This window comes from Tetrahymena thermophila (genome assembly GCF_000189635.1).
Source record: "Tetrahymena thermophila SB210 genomic scaffold scf_8254437, whole genome shotgun sequence".
NCBI classification, from domain to species: Eukaryota; Ciliophora; class Oligohymenophorea; order Hymenostomatida; family Tetrahymenidae; genus Tetrahymena; species Tetrahymena thermophila.
The window spans coordinates 256,277-278,004 of NW_002476218.1; the positions used below are offsets into that span (position 1 = coordinate 256,277).

The window sequence follows — 21,728 nt, forward strand, 5'->3', positions numbered from 1 at the left end:
GTAATTTAAATTTATAATAAATGTAATCAATTTATGATTTATGTAATAATTATCAATTTGGATGGCTAATAGAATATTTACATGTTTACAAAAAAAATAATATCCTTTTAAGATTCCTAAATTTTTTGATGGATTGTAAAGAATTTAATTGGTATTTTTTTACATTTTATTTATTATTTTAAATAAATTTCTGTTGAGAAAGCTAGAGAGCTGACAAACAAACAATAATTAACTATTAAATTCTCAACTTTAAAATACTTCAAAAATTAATTTGTATTCAAAAATTAATTATTGTCAAAAGTAAAAAAGGTCATAAAGTTATTTATTTATTTAGTTTTTTTAATTAGTTAACCTTAATTAAAGATTCATCAATTAAAAAATTAGCACAATATAAATATTATATGAACGTTAGTAATTTAAAAGCAGTTGTTTATGGTGATCCTAAAAGCGGCAAAAAAAGCCTCATAAAATAGTTATCAAGTGAAATTTATTTAATTAGATTTTAGAGCAATTAGTTATATATTTTATTTAAAAAAAGACAAAAATGGATAGTTAGTGATCGAAGATAAGGTCGTAAATGCACAATATATTTTTGAATTTCAAATTAATAATTTCGAGTAATTTTGAAATAGTTTTCAAATTTTTAAAAAAACATTTTAAATTACAAAAATAAAGACCAGATGAAGATACGATATGCTTAATTTATGTAGTAGATTTAACAAAAGCTGAGTCTTTAGATGATATTTAGACCAAGTAACCCATTTATACACAATAGCATTAATTTATTTATTTCAAGCATCACACAAATGTTTGTGATATTTATTATTTTTAACAATTCAAAGATGTTAAATTAAAAAATGTTTTATTTAGATATTACTCAAAGATTAATAAGGATTATATTCCAATAAAGAATATTTCTATTTTAGTGGGAAACAAAGTAGATAGAGAGGATGATAGGTAAATAGACAAAGATGATGTAAGTATTATTTTTTGTGAATTATTATTTTATGTCTAAAACTTGTTTACTTATTTTGTTATAAATTCAAAATAATTAAAACTTTAGTTGCAGACCTATGCTGTAGATAATGGAATGCTAGTAAATGAAGTCTCTTGTATTAATAATGGTTCTAATATTGAAGCATTAATAAGATAAATAACTAATAAGGCTAAACTTTTACTTAAGAATTAATAAAAGAGAGTCCCAGCAGGTAACAGTAAATCACCAAGAACTTTGCGTGAAAATATAATGATAACTCAAAAAAATACTGAAAAGTCATAGGATTAAGTTTAAGTTGATGCAAATTAAACATTATAAAAACCTTCATAAGTTAATACTTCTCAAATAAACAACGTTATAATTAAACCAAAAGAAGTAAATGATATAAGAAAAGAATAAAGAGATGTAGAAAAAAATAGAGCTAGTAATGGAGATATAGATGGTAGCAGCTCCCCATAAAGAAAGAAATTCGATTTTAAAGATAAACTAAAGTAATTTACTAAAAAAAAAGATGATTAGGATGATCCTTCTGTTTGTTTAGAGGAAAAAAAAGAAGTTATTATAGCTAGTTAAAAAGACATGAAAGATGTTAAATAAGGCTTAAAGAAAGTAGAGGTTAATAAAATAAATAATATTCCCAAATAGTAAGAGCAAAATAGCAGTAATAATAATAAGAATGAATTTTTAAATAAATTTTAGAAGATTACGCAAAAAAATGATTAAACGCAGCCTTAAGATAGTAATACATCAAAAATTGAAAGCAATTAATTTCTTTAAAGAGATAGATAAACTTCTTTTAAAGGCTAAGAACAAAAACCAACTACTGCTGTTACAAGCTAAATCAAAAAATTTGAAAATGTTGAGCAGCCTCAAAAACAAGAGTCAAAAACATCTTCTTCGAGGTCTTCTGTAGTTAAAAGAAATTCAATTTTACATAACAATGAGCAATCATCTCAAAATAGTAATAGAAGAAACAGTATTAATTAAAATGGAAAAATTAATACTGCTGATAATGATTCTAAAAGTATGGTAACAGGTAATAAATTAGGGAACGATTAAAAAAATAATAACTATAATTCAAAGGAAGATGATAAAAAGAATATTCTGCTTCCTTCATCCAACAATAGTCAAAGATCAGAATAAAATAACAGTAATGGAGGATAAAGCCTGATTGAATCGATGTATAAAAACAGATTAAGTATTTCGAATAAAATTCCTCCGTCTGCTACTAATGGAAAACATGAAGTTAAAAATGTAGTAAAATTTTAAGATGAAGTTGTAGAAAATAAGAGAAAACAATCAGATATTACTGGTAGTAAAAGTTTAGTTAAAGATTCTACTTAAAGTAAGTCTAATATTTAAGAAGATTAATCTAAAAAGAAATTATCCCCTCTAGAATTGTTAAAAATGAAACCTGAAAACAATACTAACAGCAATAAACTCTCTACTCAGCATACAAACTAAAAAAAAGAATCTGAAAATTAATAATAGGAATAAAATGAAAAAAGTTTAAATTCTAAGAGCGTTGAAAACTAAAAGATTCATGAAGCAAATAATTAAAAGTAGCAAATAGATTTAATTACATAAAAAAATTAAAGTGATTCTATTGAATAAAATATTAGGAAAACCTCTTTTTAAAAAACATAACCTAATTAAAAAACTGAGTTATTAGTAAATTAAACTGATGAAAAATAAAAAATTGCTAAGTTAGCTTCTTTAGAGGAAGGGGAAAACTAAGGTAGACCATTACCATAACCATAAATAAATATTTTATAATGCTCTAGCTCTCCTAAGCAGAAATAAGAAAATGCTTATTTGAACTTAGTTGGAGGTGTAAGTGATTAAAACTCAGCTAAAAAGAGCTCAAATAGCCTCAATGAATATTTGGAAAACGAAAATCTTGTTAACAATTAACTTTCACTTTTAAATGAGTTAGCAACATAAATTTAATCATAAAATAATGGTGCAGCAAGATTCGAAAATAATTCTCAAACTTAAAGCCAACAAAAATAATATAAAGAAAAAGAAGATTTAAAATAATAAAAAACAGAAGATTTGCAATTAAAAAATTAAGCAAATACAAAACAACAAAACAATGAAGATTTTAAATAAAATAATAAATAAGAGTTAAATTCACAACAATAATTTTAGCTACCATTACAATTTAAAACGAAGGAAAATTAGCTGTACAAAAGTGAATACTCAGAGAAAGGAGCTTAAGATAATGAAAAAAATGATAATTAAGTAAATGAAGCAGAATATTAAAACGTATTCTAATATCTTAAAATTTATGAAAGTACAGTGATAAATTAAAACAATCCTGTTTTCTATAGGGCAAGTTTTGAAAATGTACCAAATATCATGAACCCATCTTCTAATGAATCCTCTATGATAAATCCTTAAACAGAAAAAGAAGAATAGTCTCATAAAGAAACAAAGCAAGAAGATGTATAGAATGAATAGCAGGTGCAAAATTAAATATAAAAAAGTACAGGATAACCTTTAAATGAAATAAAGTAAATTATAGATAATAAATAGATAACTGACATGAATATTTTTGATAGTAATTTCAATAGCTTTAATATAAAAGACAGCTCTGCTAATAAATAATTAAATAATCATAGTCAAAATAGTCAAAGCTATTTCTAAAAATTTAATCAATTTAGATAGAATTAATTCAACTAATAAAGCAACGAGGATTAGTAAAATTAGATAGAAAATTTAGAATAATTCTAATCATTTTAAAATAAGCAAGATGTTGTCTATTAAAATAAGTAAGATACAGCGATTTAAAGTAAGTAAGATACAGCATTTGAAAATAAATAATAAAATTTGTAAGCAAATAATTATAATATTAGCTAGCAACCTTAAATATAGCTATAAAATCAAATAATTTAAGCACAGAATGAAATCAAACAAAAATAATTAATAAATGATTCCTAATTAATATCAAAATAGTAAAATGGATATTTAGTATAGCAGTAAGGACTAGAAAACTTTTAAAATACATAATTAAATTAAATATAGATATAGTAACAACAATAGATGCCACTTTAAAATAAATTTTAAAATAATTTAATCTTTTAATAATCTAATTTATCACCTAATTAATAACCTAGTTTAGTTTCTTAAAATAATATTAATAATTTAAATTAATCTCCTCCTTTATACTAACAACAGTAGATAAGTGAAAATTTACTAGGTTAGTTTGGCTCACAAGGTACCATCAATCATAATAGCTTATCATAGGCAGGAAATTTATCATTTTAACAGCATATGAGCTAGTAGTCAGACTAAGATATATTAGTATAATAGCTGCTGAAGTAGCTTCTAATGAATTAATAATATTAGCAAAATCAGGTAACAATGTAGCTTATACAATAGTTACTTTAAAATCAATAAAATAGTATAGGATTTAGCTAAAATGCAATTCCTTCTTAATTTTCTTTTGCTTAAAACCCAAATAATATCTAGCTAAGCCCTTATATTTAATAAACCTAAAGATAATAATCTTAATAGAGTATTGTTTAAAGTCCTTATGTAAACCCTTTTGAATAGTAATCTTAATTTAACTAGAGTAATATCAATGAAATATTATTAAGACAATAATAAATATAAAATTAAAACCATTTAATTTAATTGTCACCAATTAGTAACAACCTTAATTCTAATCAATAGCTTTAACAGATAAATTTATAAAAGGTAGATGGAATTCCTGATTAGATGCAAAGTGAAACCTATAGAAATTACTTTAAGAATTCGACTCAATTAAATGAAAAGAGTAAAGAAGAATAAGCAAATTAGAGCAAATACAATAATATCTCAGAGTTAGATGGTAAAGTAAGTAGGTTTTCAATCCACACAAATAACATAACTCCTGAACCAAATAATTTAAGCTCAATTGGCTAAGCTTATTATGAAAATAATATTTAATATAGAGACAATTCTGTTTTGGTAGCAGACATCGAAATGAAATAAAATAATATAAATAAATTTTCACCTCATTCTTTGACAAGACCTAACGGTGATTTACATTATAATAACCTCCATCAATCCGATGAAAAATAGAATGATTTTCTAAATATTAAAGTAAATAATACAAAATTTACATGAATAATTTATATCTTAAAAAACTTTTTATAAATCAATAGGATCAAAACAGTTAGTTTTTAAACGATAGAGACATATAAAATGGAGAGACTAGAGGAAGAAATATGAATTAAAACTATTTTTATTAACAACAATATAAAGGCTTTCCAAGCGAGAGATATTATTCTCATTTGAAGTAAGATGAGATTTTAGATAAATCTAACCAAAGGAGAGATGTTTCAGAAGGGAATCAAAAATAACCTTTCTAACACTTATAAGGAAACAGACAGCATCAAACTAGAGAATTTTCAAATAGCTCTCATATAGATGAATTATTAAGAGAAGTCAATAATATTAGCTTAAACAAGTCAACGCTTAAAGATAAATATCATGGATCATCAATATCTCAAAGCCAAATAAGATCAAATAGAAATTAATATGGTGAGAACTAATAAGCTAATACAAGTAATATTTTGCTTAACACAACTGGAAATCTAGTTGATAAAAGTTTAGATTAAATACAAGAACTAAGTAAATTAGACAAAAACATAAAAAAATTAGAAGAAAGCATAGAAGATATTGACTATGAATTGCTTTAGGGTAGAATACAATAAAAAATCAAATCTAGAAGAGAGCACTCTAATAATTAAGATTTAATAAGAGAAAAAGACACAGACACTCTATAGACTGAAATGAATGACTAAGGAGTGCAAAATACAAACTATAGCTAAAGAGTCAAAGCTTAAAATGAAAAAACACAAAATATTGAAAAACATTCACACCTTTAGATGCAGAATATTATTTAGTCATTGTTAAATTAGGAAGATGATTCATTTAGATCATCTAATGTGCTAAAATAAAAGCAAATAATTACCAATGCAAACATCCCAATTTATGAAACCAAGCTATAAACATCTAGGAAAAGTCCTTCAAAAATTTAATAAATAGAAGATACATAAATTATAAATGGTAAATCTATATCTCGAAAATCAATTTAATAAAATACCTAAAGGTAATATTTATTTATTTATTTCTTTCAAAACAAAGATTAATTATAATCTTTATTGAAAACAAATTAAAGGACTAACAGGAATGCCTCTGTTGAATCAAATATTTAGACATCACATCAAACATAGTACCTTCATTAATAAAACTTTAGCTCTAAAAAATAAAAGTCAATCCTTCTTCTTAACTTTGAATACAATAATTAGGTATTTTATGGAGTTTATTTCGAATCATATTTTATTTTAAATTCAATTTCAATTAAACAATTTTCAGTTTTTAAATAACAATTTATAAATAAAATTTTACAAACAATTGTTCTTGCTTTGATATATCATTATTAAATTATTTGAAATATAAAAAAAGTAATTTATAATTGATGTATTTGGAGATGATACAAGCTTTTAATTGGCTGAGAGGTTTTTTAGTTCTTAAAATAAAACAGCAACAAGAAATCAAATCAAAAAATTGGCAAATATTATTGAGTCAATTATTAATAAATATTGTACTAATTTATACGATAAAATTCAAAAAGTTGAAAAAAAATCTTAAAATTTCTAAATCAGCAAATCATGATTAGTTATTTTAAATAGTAAAGTCTATAAGTATCTATTTATTATTAATCATAAAGTGTTGTAATAATAAATCAAAATTAGATTAAATAATTTTCTATTTTGCTTTGGTTTAGTTTCAAAAATTAAATAAGTTTAATATTATTAAAAAATATTTTTATTTAATATCAATATTTTTTCAACTCTAAATTGTTCCTCAAAATTATTATTTAAAATTTTTTTAAAAACAAGGTTATATCTCCAAATTATATAAGATTATGCTTAATTGTAAAATCAATTCTGCTTGAAAAAAAAAAATTATATATCTTAAAAATACCTAACAAAATTATAAGACTAATAAAAAAATATCTTGAGAATAAAAAAATTAATTTTAATTTTGATTAATTATTAATATAGTATTCGAATTTTTTAACTAAATTGAATTTAATTAAATTAAAAATTTGAAATTTTAAAAGATCATTTTAATTAATTAATACTTTTAATAAATAAATTTAACAATAATTAAAACATTTAATTTAAAATTTTGCAACTATTACCATATTTATTTTTTATTTTTTTATTTATTTATATTCACTACCAATTTAATTCTTTGATGTTATCAACTAAGATTTTACATAAACTATATACTGGTAAACCTATAACAGTCGAGTGCTATCCTTCAATTTTTTCAATAAATGAAGCACCTACATCTTAAATGCCATAACCTCCACATTTTCCTCTTTAATTTAAAATATATTATTAAAATAAATTGTCTAATTTATTTATTATAGTCTAAGAAATTACTTAAAATGATCTGTTTTAGAATAAGCTATGATGCATTCTTCAGGAATATCTCCAAAAATTACTTTACAAGTATCAATAACATGCCTTTCTATCACTTTATTATTTTGCTTATCATTAAATAGAACAAAGCAAGCTGTATGTACATATTATGTATTATTTTTAAATGTTCTTAAGAAATCAGCTGCTTATTATTCATTTTCCTTTAAAAGTTGTAAATTAATAAAGGGAATATTTTTTAATATCAAATTTTACAGGTTTTTCGATGATTTTATCATTTAACACGATTATTGTATCACAAAAAATAGCTATATCCCAGTTGATATTTTCTTATTAAAATTTTTTTAAGACATCATTCACTTTTCCTTAACATGTATCCTTAATTTTATTTTAATATTTACATAATTAGGAGAATTGGCATGAATTTAAATACAAAGAAAGAAATATAAATAAATAAATTTGTTCGAACCTTAACATAATCTTTTGGGTCTTTATACAGAGATTTATCAAGATCTTCTTCAAATGAGCTAGGATAAATATTGAGCTATAGTCCCTATTAATTAGATCTTAATTTAACAAATTTGAATTTAAAAAGAATAATTTACAAGCTATTCTAATAAATTTCTTCTGGGCTTAGACTCTATAAAGTATTAAAATTAAAATAATTAATATATCTAAAGAGCTTATTAAGAATATATTTTACGAGAGCAAAGGAAAATATTTTTATTTTTAAGAGTGTTTAAGTAGGCAATCAGCATATTTAATTTACTTTATGTATCTAATTATATTTTACAAGAATTATCTCTACTTAAAAAATAATGAATAAATAAAAAATTAATTTAATGCAATTATGATAAATGATTGATAAAAAGATATTTGATTATTTTGAAATAAATTAATATTATTAATTGAATATTATTATTGTTTAATATTAATAAAGAAATAAATCTAATTTAAAAATTATATACTAAAAGATAATTTAAACTTTAACTTAATTTATTTAGCTAGTTTAAAAAATATATCATTTTTTTAAACTATAATTAATGTATTATTAAATCATCATAATCTTAAAGATAATATACTTTTAAATTTATTTTAAAAGCAATTACTCAATTAAAACATACAATAAAATATTATTAAACATTGTAGTAACAAAAATTATGAAATAAATCTAAAGTAAACGTCACCATTTTCAAGAATTAAGGTAGGATAGCCAAGTTTAAAAAATGATTGATATTTGAATTAAATATAATATATATTTATATTTAGAAATGTAATGTAAAAACTAATCAAAAATTATGAGACTAATTTATTATCTTTGAATATTTGTATGACAAAAAGATTTTAAATGATTAATTAACAAATTTATTAGTAGAAATCAAAAACAAATAAAGCAGTCTATAATTGTTATGGATGATAAAAAATAAAATTATTTGAATGAGGATACTAAGGATTATTCATTTAAACATTAAAATAATAATTAAAAGTCCTTTGAAGAAGAATATGAAGAGTATGGGTAGTGCTTTTCAGATTGTGAATAATTCTGTCTTGATAGTTAAATATAAAAATCGAGTTAGTTAAAAAATATGATTACTAATTTGATAGTAGATTCAGATAATTTTTAATACTTAAAACTAAAAGGTTTAGATCAAGCTACTCTTACGATTATTGAATTCAATAATATATTTTAGGAACAAGTGCAATAATTTTTGGATTAAATAAATACTATAATTGCTGAAGAAGTTGATATTTTTACAGAATATGTACATTTTGAAGTAATTCGAGATAAGTAGGATAAAATCAGTTGTTCTTTATATATGATAAAATGTTTAGATATTTAAGCAATAAAATGTTTTAGTATTATTAAAGTAGAGGAAATTATATAATTTATTAAACATATTCTTCAAATATTTTCAAAATATGAAATCTTAAAAAGATTTATTAATAATTTAGCCTTGCCAAATTTCATATATATACAACCAAATGGTTAGCTAAAATTTGACTATCTTTACTTTTTTTTAGAATAGTTTAATAGAAATTTTCATTAACATACTTAAAAATCTTGTGAAATTGAAGAATTAATAGATTTTGATATTTATAATTTATAAGAGTTTAACACGTAAAATAAGAATACTAGTTAATTTAATATTGAAGTTTTAATATACGAGTATTTCTAAAAGAAAAACTCAAATACAACTCAGCGTGATAAATCATTTAGCTTAATTACATCAAGTTCAAATTAGTAATAAATGTCTACTATAGATGATAGCACATTTTTAGCTTAAATCTCAAGGTAAGAAAATTATTAGTTAGAACCTAAATGTATTTTTCTTGAATAAGACAATTTCAAATCAGAATTTATTCCTGACCTTTCAGACTTTACTTAGATATCATAATAATCTCCTCCTTAACACATATAATATTGTCAGAACACTATTAAAAAGTTAATATACATTGAAGGTGTTAAAAATATAGATAAAATAGTAAAAAGTTACAATAATAAATAAAACTATTCACAATATCAAACATAACATGGAAAATAATAAAAATAACAAAATACCTCAAAATTGAATATTAATCAAAAAGTTTATCTTTCTCTTATTAGAATCGCTAAAAAAGTTTTTTATAAGAATATACTAAAATCTTCATAAATGTATTATGAAGATTCTCCTTTTTATTACCAAACCCTGATGAATATAAAATAAGAATTGGAGCAAGAAGGAGAATAATTTATAAATAAAAAAAAATATGAAAGCTATGCAAACAGAGAACCATTTTGGAATCTCAACAGAGATGAATAAACAAATATACTTGGAAATGTTTTAAATATATAACTAAGTTTAAAAGATTATATTACAAAATCAATAATGGAAAATCCTATAAGATTTGCTGAATGTGTGCGACATACAGAATGTTTTGACTATTCTACATTAAGCTACCTTTAAAAATTAGGAAAATGTCCAGAATGTTTTTAATACATTAAGAATTTTTATGAAGATAAGTATCTCAAGTTTATCATTTAATTTCTTTCTAGACAAAATACAAAATAAAACAATTCAATATCAACATAATAAAAAACAGATTGCTACTTTCCGTATTTTATTTAGTCTGTTAACTGCTACAGTAACAATGGGATTTTTATTCCTATTATTGAATATATCAATATATCAACTACTCCTTAAGATAATAGCTTAGAGATTTCTAATTTATATCCTATTACAAATTTTATTGACCTTGAGTATTTATATTAAATTATTAAATATAACACAAATGAAAAAACACAATAAATGTTGTGTCAATACTAATTTTTTACATAAAGAGAAGATAGCTTTGCAAGATAGCTGATTTTGAGTATTGTAAATTTTAATATATATGGAAATAAATTTCAATTTAGACTGAATAAAGTCTTCAATGAAAATAGCTTTTTAGAATACCCGATCAGAAATAGCAATTATAGCTGTACACATGTTGACTGTTTTGATATTAGTGATTTATTTTTAATAAACTAAGTTTAAAACTTTCAAGATAATAATTTAATATGCCCTGTTTGCAAGAATTCTATTAAAGTGGAAGATCTAGTCTATGACAAAGAATATAAAAATGTAATTAACTTTGTCGAATAGATGCTGTTGTAAAAGCTTGAAAAGTCAAACGAGGAATATATCATCTAGAAGAAACATTACAGCGCAACAATAGACTTTACCAACGATATAGTTACATACTTAGATGATGAAATGTAATAATAAAAAATTAGAATTTAATGTTTGTAATCAAATTTTTAAGAATATAAAAAGATAGTATAATTTTCCAGCATTAATCAGAGTTAGATATTTTATTATGATTAAGAGGATCATCTATAAGATCAAGAAATTTGGGAATAATTGTATGAGGAATCTAAACATATTCATAATAACTCTTTTAATGACAGTTGAGATAGACGACACATATCAAGATTTTTTATTAATATAAAATATTATAAAAAAAAAAAAGTGTACGAGTATAAAAGATTACTTTATACAAAAACAACCAAAATTAAATTTCAATTAATAAATTACTATTTTCATATGTTAATTTTTTAATATGCCATTTTAAAATATATAAATACATATTTGTTTCAAATTTATATTTGTATTTTCTTTAAACCGTTAGGTCATTCAAATATTTTATTTTTATTTAATGATTTTACTTTAAAAAATAATCTTCTATTTTTTATTTAATACTTTATTTATTTATTACATTTTTATATTTTTATAATAAATCCAAAATTATAATATAGAAAACAAACCTTTAAAAAAGATGAAATTGTATATATAAAAGACATTATACAAAAATACCCAAAATTAAATATTTATTAGTCTACTTTGGTGATTAAATATTGATTTTATAATATAATAAATTCAAAATATAAATAGAGAGTGTTTCAAATTTTTCTATTTATATTATCTTTAAGTCATTTTTATCACCCTAATATTTTGTATATTTAAATAATATTTTAATTTTAAAACAAAACTCTTCTACTTATCAGAAAATATTTTATTTATTTAGTATTTATCCAGTTATTTACTTATTATTATTTTTTTAAATTTTACTTTTGTAAATTTTTAAGCAAACTACGAGATTAAATTTAATGAAGAATTTAAATTTAAGGAACATACAATAAGTAAGTATGAATCTAATAAGCAAAATATTAACATAAATTATGAATTCTTGTATAAAAATAATAATATTTAATCTTTTAAATACTATTTTCATTTGTTTTTTTTACACTATATTCGAACTATAACTTTATAGATTCAATTTCTATATATTCCTTAACTCAGAAATGTTTAGTTACTGATATTAAAACTTTTGCAATTGCTTAAACTCAGATTAAGTCACCCTTAGAAAGAATTCTGACATTTTCCTTGTTAGCAACGTCAATATAACCACAGATATCGTGGACGTAGGCCTTAGCCATATTAGCAACGTCTTGTTGAATCAAAATGTAAGCTAATAATTATCAAATAAATTATAAATATATAAATAACATTTCTCTTAAAGTTATAAAGCAATTACTGTTAGAAGCGATGTTATTTTCAACATAATCAACGATCTAACGACCTCTGAAAGATCCTCTTAAGAAGTCCTTAGCTTAGTACCAGTTGGTGTCATCAATATCGATATCGCTCAATAACAAAGACATTTTATCCTTCTTTTCTAAATTTAAAATTATAAAAAATTAATTGAGTAAATCAAGTTTCATATTATTTAAAAGTTTAGGAATTAATGGCAATCATTATTTTTTCTGAATAAATTTATATTCTTTTGTACAATTAAATTTTTCCTAATTAAATCAAGCATTTTTATTTATCAAATTTTATTTATAAAGATATTGATTGAAAATTTATTTATTTATTTGTTTGTTTGATTTATTGATTGATCCTTGTAAGATTGACTTTTTGATAGCTTTTTGTTTTGAAATATTTCATATTAATGAATTTATTATACTTATAATTAGCATTTGCTCATATTTCTTTTCTATATTGTCAAGTTGAGTTGATACAGCACTTGCTAGTTGATTTAATTTATTTAATATATATATACATACTCAGTGACTTTATTTTATGACTCAGCTAATATCAATCAACTTCTATCATTAAAATTACTAATGCATTTCTGTTGCTTTTATATCATCTCTTTTTAAATTTTAATTATTGAGCTAGTATTCAATTTTTAATTTTAAATTTAAATGCCTCCTAACTTTTCTTTTTTCTTTGTGCTTACTTCAGCATTTTTAACTAAAACTTTGATCACTAAATTATTTAAAGTTTTACCTCTAATAGGATAGGCCTTGAATAATCTTTGGTAGTAAGGAACGGGCCAGGTAGAGGTGGACATAACTCTGTCGACCATGGGTCTTTCAGCCAAAGAACCCCATTGTAAGGTGAAATTTCTAATTGCTAAAAAAACATTTTAAGTTAATAATTGAGAATTAGAAGCATAAAATATATTTATAGTCCTTCCATATGATAATAGATTATTCATTATTTTCCATTTGATTTCTTTTCAACTAAATAAAAGAGCTAATTATTTTAATTTTGATAGTTGACTAGCATTTTTGTTAAAAAACTTTCCTAATTTTTATAAGAATGCACTACATACTATGGAATGAACTATCTTTTTGATGATAAAATTATTTTTTAAATACATTTGAAAACCAAAGAGTTAGCTTTTTTGCTTGATAAGGAGTTCATTTTCTTTCAGATTAACTTTTTCTTGAATTAATTCTTTGTTTTTGATTTGTTTTTATTTATCTTTTAAGCTATTGAACTTGCGTATTTTTCTTTTATTCTTTTAATCTGAATTTAATTAAGACTATTTTTCATTTATTTTCATTAAATTTTTACTTTTTCCCCTTCATATTATTTTTTATGAAATATAACACAAAATATTATGAATTTCTATCAATATCTTCTACGATTTATCTTTCTTCTGATGCCAGCATCTTTTCCATACGAATTAATATATAAGATAGGATCCTTTAAATATAATTATTAAAAAGAGAAGGATATTTTATTTCTAAGTATCTTACTTGTACATTTATACACTAAGACTTTTGAATAGATATTTATTTTAGATATTCAAATATCATCTATCTCGTTATTTGATTTTTGGTAAATGATATTCACTATATATTGCTTGTTACTTAGTGAATAAAATCTTTAATCTAAAATTCATTTTAGTAAATTTTATAAATCTATCTGTTTATAATTTGTTTTCTGATAAATTTTTAACTTTATTTTTCCATTTATAATAATCCAAGATTGATATTTTATTTAACTTTATTAAATAATTTTTTTTATAAAAATTTCAAAATTTTAAAATCTAAAATCAAAATTTTAACAATTAAATTCATTAAAATTAATTTTTTAATAATAAAAATAAAATAAAGTTTGAAATAAATACATTTTTAGTTCACTTATTAAAATATATTAAGCTAATAGTATTATATTTTTTTAATCAAAATTTTAACATTAAACAATAATATAACTTATAAAAATAAAATGAAGATTCAAATTAATTTTTTTTATTTTAATTTATTAAAATTAAGCTGAATGGGCCAACCATATTTTATTTTAGTTCAGTATTTAATTTATAGGTATGCTAAATAAAACATATTTATTTGAGAGAAGACTCAAAATACATCAATTGCAATTATATTTATTACTTTAAAAAATAAAATGAAGCTTTAGATAAATTTACTTAAATATATTAGGCTAAATGAATAATATTTTGTATTGTTTTTGAATATTATTTATAAATATGCAAAAATATATAAATTGCTTAATAACGGCCAATTTATATCAAGAGTTAAGACGGTTTTATTATGAGTATCTTTTGATAGTCTTAATTAATGACTCTTCAATTTAAATTGTTGAAAATGGAATCAAATATATTAATTATTTAGTAATTTATGAATATCTTTTTAGTTATTCAAAATATACGAGAATTACAGCCAGATATACTATTGCTAGTGCTATTAATGAAATTGTTAACAACAATATGAGTCTTGTTTAGTTAGAATCAAAATAAGTTTAAAAGTATCCTTCTATCGTAGCTAATATTGCCTATGCATGATAATAAACATAGAATGTTAGTTCATTGTTTTTATTCTCTTATAAATAATTACTTTACTAATAAGAGAAAATACTATATCTATTATAGAGAAAAGAGAAAGTAAGCTTAGACCCTTGCAATAATATACCATCAAAAATATTAGAGCATCTTTATGTAAGTTACCCTTCTTGTTAATTAAAGCCTGTAATATTTTGAGGTAAGTTAGCACATATATTTTCATTCAAAATTTAATCTTTCAATGCCTCTATTTGGGAAGCTGTGAATAAACCTTGATAAAGTGTTTTATCTTGAAATAAAATAGACTCATATTGAGAGATATAATTAAGAGATTGCTAAAACAAATTAAAATATTTATTTAAGTTTTGGCTGTAATCAATTTAATATAAAATATTAAGAGTATTTAGACATGTTAGGGAGTTTTATATATTTGAAAGTTTTTAGTAAAAAAATTTTGAATCAGGGAGATCTCCAATAAATATTAAATTAGTGTAGAGCATAAATATACTTGGTATGATTTAACAGATTAAACAAACCATTAATATTGAGACAAACAAACTCACTTCTGTATGCTTTTTGCTTTTAATTGCAATAAAGTTGCTAGTTTTATTACATCTCTTTTACTTATTTTTAATGTCTAAGTTATAGGATTGACTAAAACTTGTTATCTACCTTTACTACTAATCAAATTCCTCTAACCTTTTATAAATCTCATCTCTAAAGGATAATAACTTAAAACTCTAAAACTCATTCTAATTATTTTATTCTAAGCTCTTTTTTACTCTCAATAAATGGACTCTTTCAATATCAATTTATTTTAGTGGAACATTGCATATCAACTTTTACAGTTATCTCTGATTTTTCTGATAAGAATAAAATACCCAAACTCCAACAAAGAATATCACAACGACACACACTTATACACAGCTAAATAGTACTATAATTTACTATTAGAATGAACTTAAATCGCTTGACAAGGAGTCTAACTTATCATTTACCAACTGAACAATATTTTCAGTGTATTATTGAAAAATATCTACATAAAAATGACTTCTCTATTCTATTTAATTTCCAAAAAAAAAAATTTAATGAAGATAAATAAATATTTATGATAAAAAGGACCTTTATTTTAGAGGTATTAAAAGTTTAAAAAGAATGCATTTCTGTAACTGATACTTAATTGGCTACTACTTTCGTCAGATAATTATGGTTAGTAGTAAGGTATTTATGAATTTTCATAAAGCTATACTATATAACCTAAATCCATATATTACTGCATTTATAATAGATAAAGTTAACTAAAATACGACAAAGCACCTATTTATTAGTTTTTACCAATTTAATATATTTTTTAAGTAAATATAAATAATACTTGATGCAAATTGATCACTTTAAGTATCTACAAGGATAGTTAAAGCTGTAAATTCGTTGAGAGAATCTAAATATGATGTTTGAGATTTTACTATGTTGATTTGTTAATAAAAATTATTTTAACAGCTTTTTTGTATTGAACTTGAAACTGTGATTCCAATTATTATCAATGCAAATTCAATTATTTTGATTAATTTAATAAAACTTAATTTAAAATTTATAGAATCTATTTTAATGTATTTATCTATAATACTCATGTTATCTTCATATTTTTTAAAATCATATCTTTCATCCTTTTAAATTTTAAATAAATTCAAAATTTATTTTCATAAAAAAAAATTTTACAAATTATTTTGAATTGCCCTCGCTTTTTTAAATAATAATTTGATGAGATTGTGACTCGCCACTAAAGACATGAGAAAGATTTTCTTTTCCTTTCTTAGTTTTTGCATAGTTATCGTAATAAATTTAATTATATTTCTAAAACAGTTATTAAGGCTCCATTTCTAACAACTATTTTTCCATTACACTTGCTCGTGTGTCATTTTTTTTAAGTAAGGCAGCTATAATTTATTAGATCATATCTCCCTTTTAATCGTCGTTTAATGATTGCATTTCGAAGAAGTTATCGAAGAATTTTTGTTTTTTTTTGCTTTTATTTTTTTCTTTTATTTACTCAGTAATTTTAAACACGCTTCTTCTTAGTTTTTGCATCGACTAGAAATTTGTTTACTCAGAGCTCTAACTATCTCTTGCATCAGTTTTTATATTTAAACTATTATCTTTGCTAGAATTCTCTTTCAAGTTTTCTTCTTTAACTTCTTTAATTTCAGGTATTTCACTTTAATTTAAATTTTCAACGCCCACTTCTGCAAGCTTTTAGGTATTTTCTTATTCAATTTTTCTCTTTTCGTTTGTCTGGTAAATCTAAATCAAAAATAACAAATAAAATATATTTATTTACAAAATTAATAGTTTAAAAATTTCTTATTTTAAAGCTTTTTTGTAAAATCAATAAAAATAATCATAATAAAATTAGGTAATAAAATAGATCTTTTAAATTAAAATAAAAAACTGATATTCATTAACAACCTTTCAGATGCTTTGAATTTTTATTTAAAAAATCTTTTGGTCATGATAACAAAAAAATGAGAAGAAAAATTTTTTTAATATTATATATTTTGTAATTACTTTATCTCTATTTACTCCTATTTCGCTTTCAATTGTAGTAATTGCTGTTCTATTAGATACTAAAGGAGAATTTTATTAAAAAATATCTCCCTAAGCAGATCTTTATGTTTTAAATTTAAATAAAGAGTTCTATATTTAATTTTTCTAATCTAAATCTCTGCTCCTTAATTACTGTGAAATTTGTTTTTGAATATATTTAATTGGTTACTAAAAAGTTTCTATCTCATCTACCTCTTCTACTGATTGCATTTTATTATTAATATGATTTTATCTAATTCTTTCTTCAGGTTTTTTAATGTTTATCCTCTATTTAAGCAGAAATTCACTTTTATCTATGCTTAATAGAGATTATTTTTTTGATATTGTCTTAAATTTATTAAACTCTTGAGTTTCATGCTTTTTCTTCTTCTTGTTTTTTTCAGCTTATTCAGCTTATTCTTTTCTCTAATTTTCTTATATTTCTTCAAGTTTTTCTTTTTTTTCTGCAAGCTCTTTATTTTCTTCTCTTTTATTGTTTTTCGACTTAATAATTTGCTCATCAATAGAGGTTCTTTGTAAAACATTTTAACGTATTTATTTATTTTTTTCATTTTTCTATTTTTTTTTTTAAAGAGTTTAAGCAGCTTCTTTTTCAGCTAACATTTATTAGAATTTTAGAATGTCTGACACTTGTTTATTTAATTGTTATTCTTAGCTAGTATTTGATTGTTATAAAATGCCATTTTCATTATCATCTAAGTTTTTTTTTTCAGTTTGACCAAATTTATAGACAACTTTACAAGACTCTCTTCTTTGCTTATTGACTGGTATTTGTTTAGCTTATTCTAATTTTGAATTTTCTTTTTAATCTTTATCATTTTCTTTTTCCTCAAGCAGATCAGAGCTATGTGAACTAGAGTGTTATTAATCAGCCGATTATTTAATTTCTTCATTATTTTACTCGAATTCAGAAAAATCTGTTTCTACCGTAGAATCTGCGTCGCTATTTAGAGCTTCTTCTCTTAAATCTTTAAGTGTGCATACAAAATACTAAAGAACTTCTCCACTTCTAAACTTACGATAAAAATTCACCAACTTTATATCACATATATATAGACACCAATCTTACTGTTTAAATAATGTTGTATTACCACTTTAAATTGTTTTAAATGATCTGTTTGATTAGGTACCAATCTATGATTTACTAGTTACAGATCCCTACTAATTATTAAATAAAGGAAATTAAAATTTAGCATTCTAATACTCAATAGCTTCACTATCAATAATTTCGACTATATCTATTTCAGGAAAAATTTCTTATAATTCTATTTTACTTAAGTGTCTTTTACTGATTTTTTACATTCCTAATCTTAAAAGCAAGCTTTCATTATGGCCTGCTAGCTTCATTTACTAATCAAAAACTAATATGATTTCCTTTTTTGGATTATAATCTTTGATTTCAGGTTCACAAAAAAATGCAGTAAATACAAAATCATCTAGGTAGCAAAAGTTAAAGCATAGAAACAGCTAAGCAGCAGATAAAACATCTAAATTTTTTTTAATTAATACCATTCTCTTTTCTCTTACAACACTAGATTCTCCAGTTTAGATAAAATGATCAACCAGCAACTCATGCTTACATGAAATGAAATTAGGCATTAGTTATTCTATTCTCTTAACTTGAAAAAAATTGCTTTCGTTATATCCAAAGAATTAAGGAGCATATTAAGAATATTTTAAAATGCTCCCGTAGTCTTTGCCTACACTTGCTGTGATAGTGACAACCTAAATAATAATTTATAATATTTTTAGCAATAAATTTAACTTAAGAATTTAGGAAAAATAAATTATTAAATACCTGATTTGAGAACGCCATTAGTACCTCATTCATAATAGGTCTTTCTGCGTTATTGACACAGCGAAGCTTTTATGACGACTTTGCTTTTCTAAAGTCTCCTTAAATGTTGAGATAGAAGTAAACTAATAAATTTTTGCTTACACTATAAGAAGCAAAATCATGAAATTATATTAATTATTACTCCATTTAATTGATCTTTTCCAGGTAGTGCTAAGCTTACCTGTATTTTTTTAAGTTGTGATGATAATTAGCAAACTTTTATTTTAAAATAAAAAAAAATACTTAATTAGGTGGTAATAACTATCAAATCCTTGCTTCATTTGTTCATAGAGTTTTATCTTCAACATAATTAAAGCACCAACTTCTCCAATAAGGTTTTTAAGAGTGGACTCGGCTTTTAAAAATTTTTCAGCTTAGAGAAAGGCTGTAGATTATTTTTATTCAATTATCTTACTTTAGAAATTTCCAGTCATCAAATTTTTAGAAATTTTAAGAAGAGCTTCAACTTGAACATCAAGGAAGAAGCCCATTTAAAGCTTCCCCCTTATTTTTTCTCTAATTAACTAAGTAGTTTTTCCAGCAACATCAGTAAATTTATTTCGATGTATCAGATAGCTAAGGTATTATATAAATATGTATATATTACTTATTTGATAAAAATTATCCTGTTTAATGTGAGCCTAAATCAAAAATTCTAGATATTCATGAAAGTGTTCTACATTAACAGCCAGTTAATTCGATGAAAATATGTGACAAGTATTTGATTTATTACAAGAGCAAGACATTTCTTTACATCTATAGTAGTGCCAAACTATTGAAGAGATCAATTTAAATGAAAGCTAGCTATTCTAAATAATATCACTCTCCATGCTTAAGTAAATCCCAATTTTTTTATTTAAATCTTTCCAATTTTTATTAAGAAAACTTTTTTCTAAAATATCTTTAGAAAAAGTTACATCTTGCAATAATTATAACATTGTATCTTGGTAATTCTTTTCAAAATATTTTAGATAAAATATTGAAATTAATGGAGTTGTAGTAAGTATAATAAGCATCTATAATTTTCCACTAAGAATGTTTTGATTATAAAGAATATCTGTAAATATAAATATAAAGTTAAATAGCTATAGCATAATGTACACTTTTATTTTTTTGATGCATGTCAACGTCTAGTACTCATAGAATTCATCTAATTCTAAAATCAAATAAAAAATAATTAAAATCTGAAGGACAAAGAATGTAAGACCCAAGTTTGTATTAAGGGCTAAATCGGGTAAAGCGTCTTAACTTTTTTGCAAAAAATTTTATTCATTTTATCTTTCTAAGTATTGAGTAGAGTAAAAATATAGAAATGGTATACTTATTTTTATCATAATTTAAAGAAAATGATTTATTTTTTTCAAATTCATTTTTTACATCCCCTTTTCCTTTATATTTGTAGATTAGTCGCATAAGTAGACATGAAATATACTCATTATTAGAACAAATAGCAACCCAATTCCTGCTAAAACTCTTATTACAAGGAGTTAAGAAGAATTAGATGGATCATTAATAATAGGACAAACTTCTAGCCTTAAAGAGATACAACCATTCAGTAAAAAGGAAACAAGTATTTCGCATTAGGGTTAAATAAATAAACCATTATAAAATGTGCATAATTGGCATACTAAAATACATATTTTATTCTGTTTTTACTCTTCTTTTTTCAGCTGTTAGAAAAATCCAAAAACAAACGTAAGAAATATAAGTAAGTTTATTCCTAATATAGCTAGAAGTAGAATTAAATTAATAGTGAATGTATTTGCACTATATTAATTCATTATTCTAAATGGAATTAAAACTTAAAATATTTATAGATATATTTCATATGCTTAAGTAGGTTATTTTAAATAGTAGCGAGTATTTATCTAAATCTGTAAGCTTTATTAAGCAAAGACATCTTCTTAATCAAGTATTCGATGGGTGTAAGAACATAGATTTAATGTACTTATAAGAAAGGCAAAATAAACTATATATTTATTAGTGGCTTAAGATTATTAAAGACATTAAGCTACATAAATAAAAAAGCCTTTAAAATTAGATGTTTGAGATTCTCTTGCTAAAAGATTGCTTGGTAAATGTTTTTCCATTTAAATTATTGTTAGCTTTTCTATTTGCTTTTTAAATCTACTTTGATAAAAAAATCTTTATGTAAAATCCTTTTTAATTAACTTCTCTAAAAATATAAATTATCAATAAGCTAACAACATTTAAAGTAACATTAAAATTAATAAAA

The 21,728-nt window shown here is 22.4% G+C and overlaps 5 protein-coding genes across 5 annotated transcripts; 2 read left to right on the top strand and 3 right to left on the bottom strand. All coding sequences in view use genetic code 6, as the record gives it.

The window, feature by feature from the left end:
• Window positions 1-278: 278 nt before the first annotated feature.
• TTHERM_000444779 (C2 domain protein) lies at window positions 279-6,664 on the top strand (the record flags this gene model as incomplete). Its single annotated transcript, XM_012799666.1, has 8 exons — window positions 279-480; window positions 539-617; window positions 676-753; window positions 871-976; window positions 1,064-5,086; window positions 5,149-6,098; window positions 6,168-6,297; window positions 6,455-6,664. Exons 1-8 carry the CDS (start codon window positions 402-404, stop codon window positions 6,662-6,664), a joined length of 5,655 nt encoding a protein of 1,884 aa, XP_012655120.1. The 5' UTR covers window positions 279-401.
• Window positions 6,665-7,230: 566 nt separating this feature from the next.
• On the bottom strand, window positions 7,231-8,198 carry TTHERM_00444780 (septum formation protein Maf protein; the record flags this gene model as incomplete). Its single annotated transcript, XM_001023341.1, has 6 exons — window positions 7,231-7,378; window positions 7,444-7,643; window positions 7,696-7,818; window positions 7,910-7,993; window positions 8,046-8,080; window positions 8,144-8,198. 6 exons carry the CDS (start codon window positions 8,196-8,198, stop codon window positions 7,231-7,233), a joined length of 645 nt encoding a protein of 214 aa, XP_001023341.1.
• A 606-nt stretch (window positions 8,199-8,804) lies between these two features.
• On the top strand, window positions 8,805-11,372 carry TTHERM_00444790 (hypothetical protein; the record flags this gene model as incomplete). Its single annotated transcript, XM_001023342.2, has 1 exon — window positions 8,805-11,372. Exon 1 carries the CDS (start codon window positions 8,850-8,852, stop codon window positions 11,370-11,372), a length of 2,523 nt encoding a protein of 840 aa, XP_001023342.2. The 5' UTR covers window positions 8,805-8,849.
• Window positions 11,373-12,304: 932 nt separating this feature from the next.
• Window positions 12,305-13,673, bottom strand: TTHERM_00444800 (hypothetical protein; the record flags this gene model as incomplete). Its single annotated transcript, XM_001023343.3, has 4 exons — window positions 12,305-12,429; window positions 12,496-12,636; window positions 13,254-13,379; window positions 13,628-13,673. 4 exons carry the CDS (start codon window positions 13,671-13,673, stop codon window positions 12,305-12,307), a joined length of 438 nt encoding a protein of 145 aa, XP_001023343.2.
• A 1,110-nt stretch (window positions 13,674-14,783) lies between these two features.
• Window positions 14,784-20,445, bottom strand: TTHERM_00444810 (transmembrane protein, putative; the record flags this gene model as incomplete). Its single annotated transcript, XM_001023344.2, has 7 exons — window positions 19,736-20,445; window positions 19,454-19,673; window positions 17,617-19,380; window positions 16,771-17,352; window positions 16,427-16,718; window positions 16,177-16,371; window positions 14,784-16,114 (listed from the first exon to the last, which is right to left on the bottom strand). Exons 1-7 carry the CDS (start codon window positions 20,428-20,430, stop codon window positions 14,784-14,786), a joined length of 5,079 nt encoding a protein of 1,692 aa, XP_001023344.2. The 5' UTR covers window positions 20,431-20,445.
• Window positions 20,446-21,728: the final 1,283 nt, after the last annotated feature.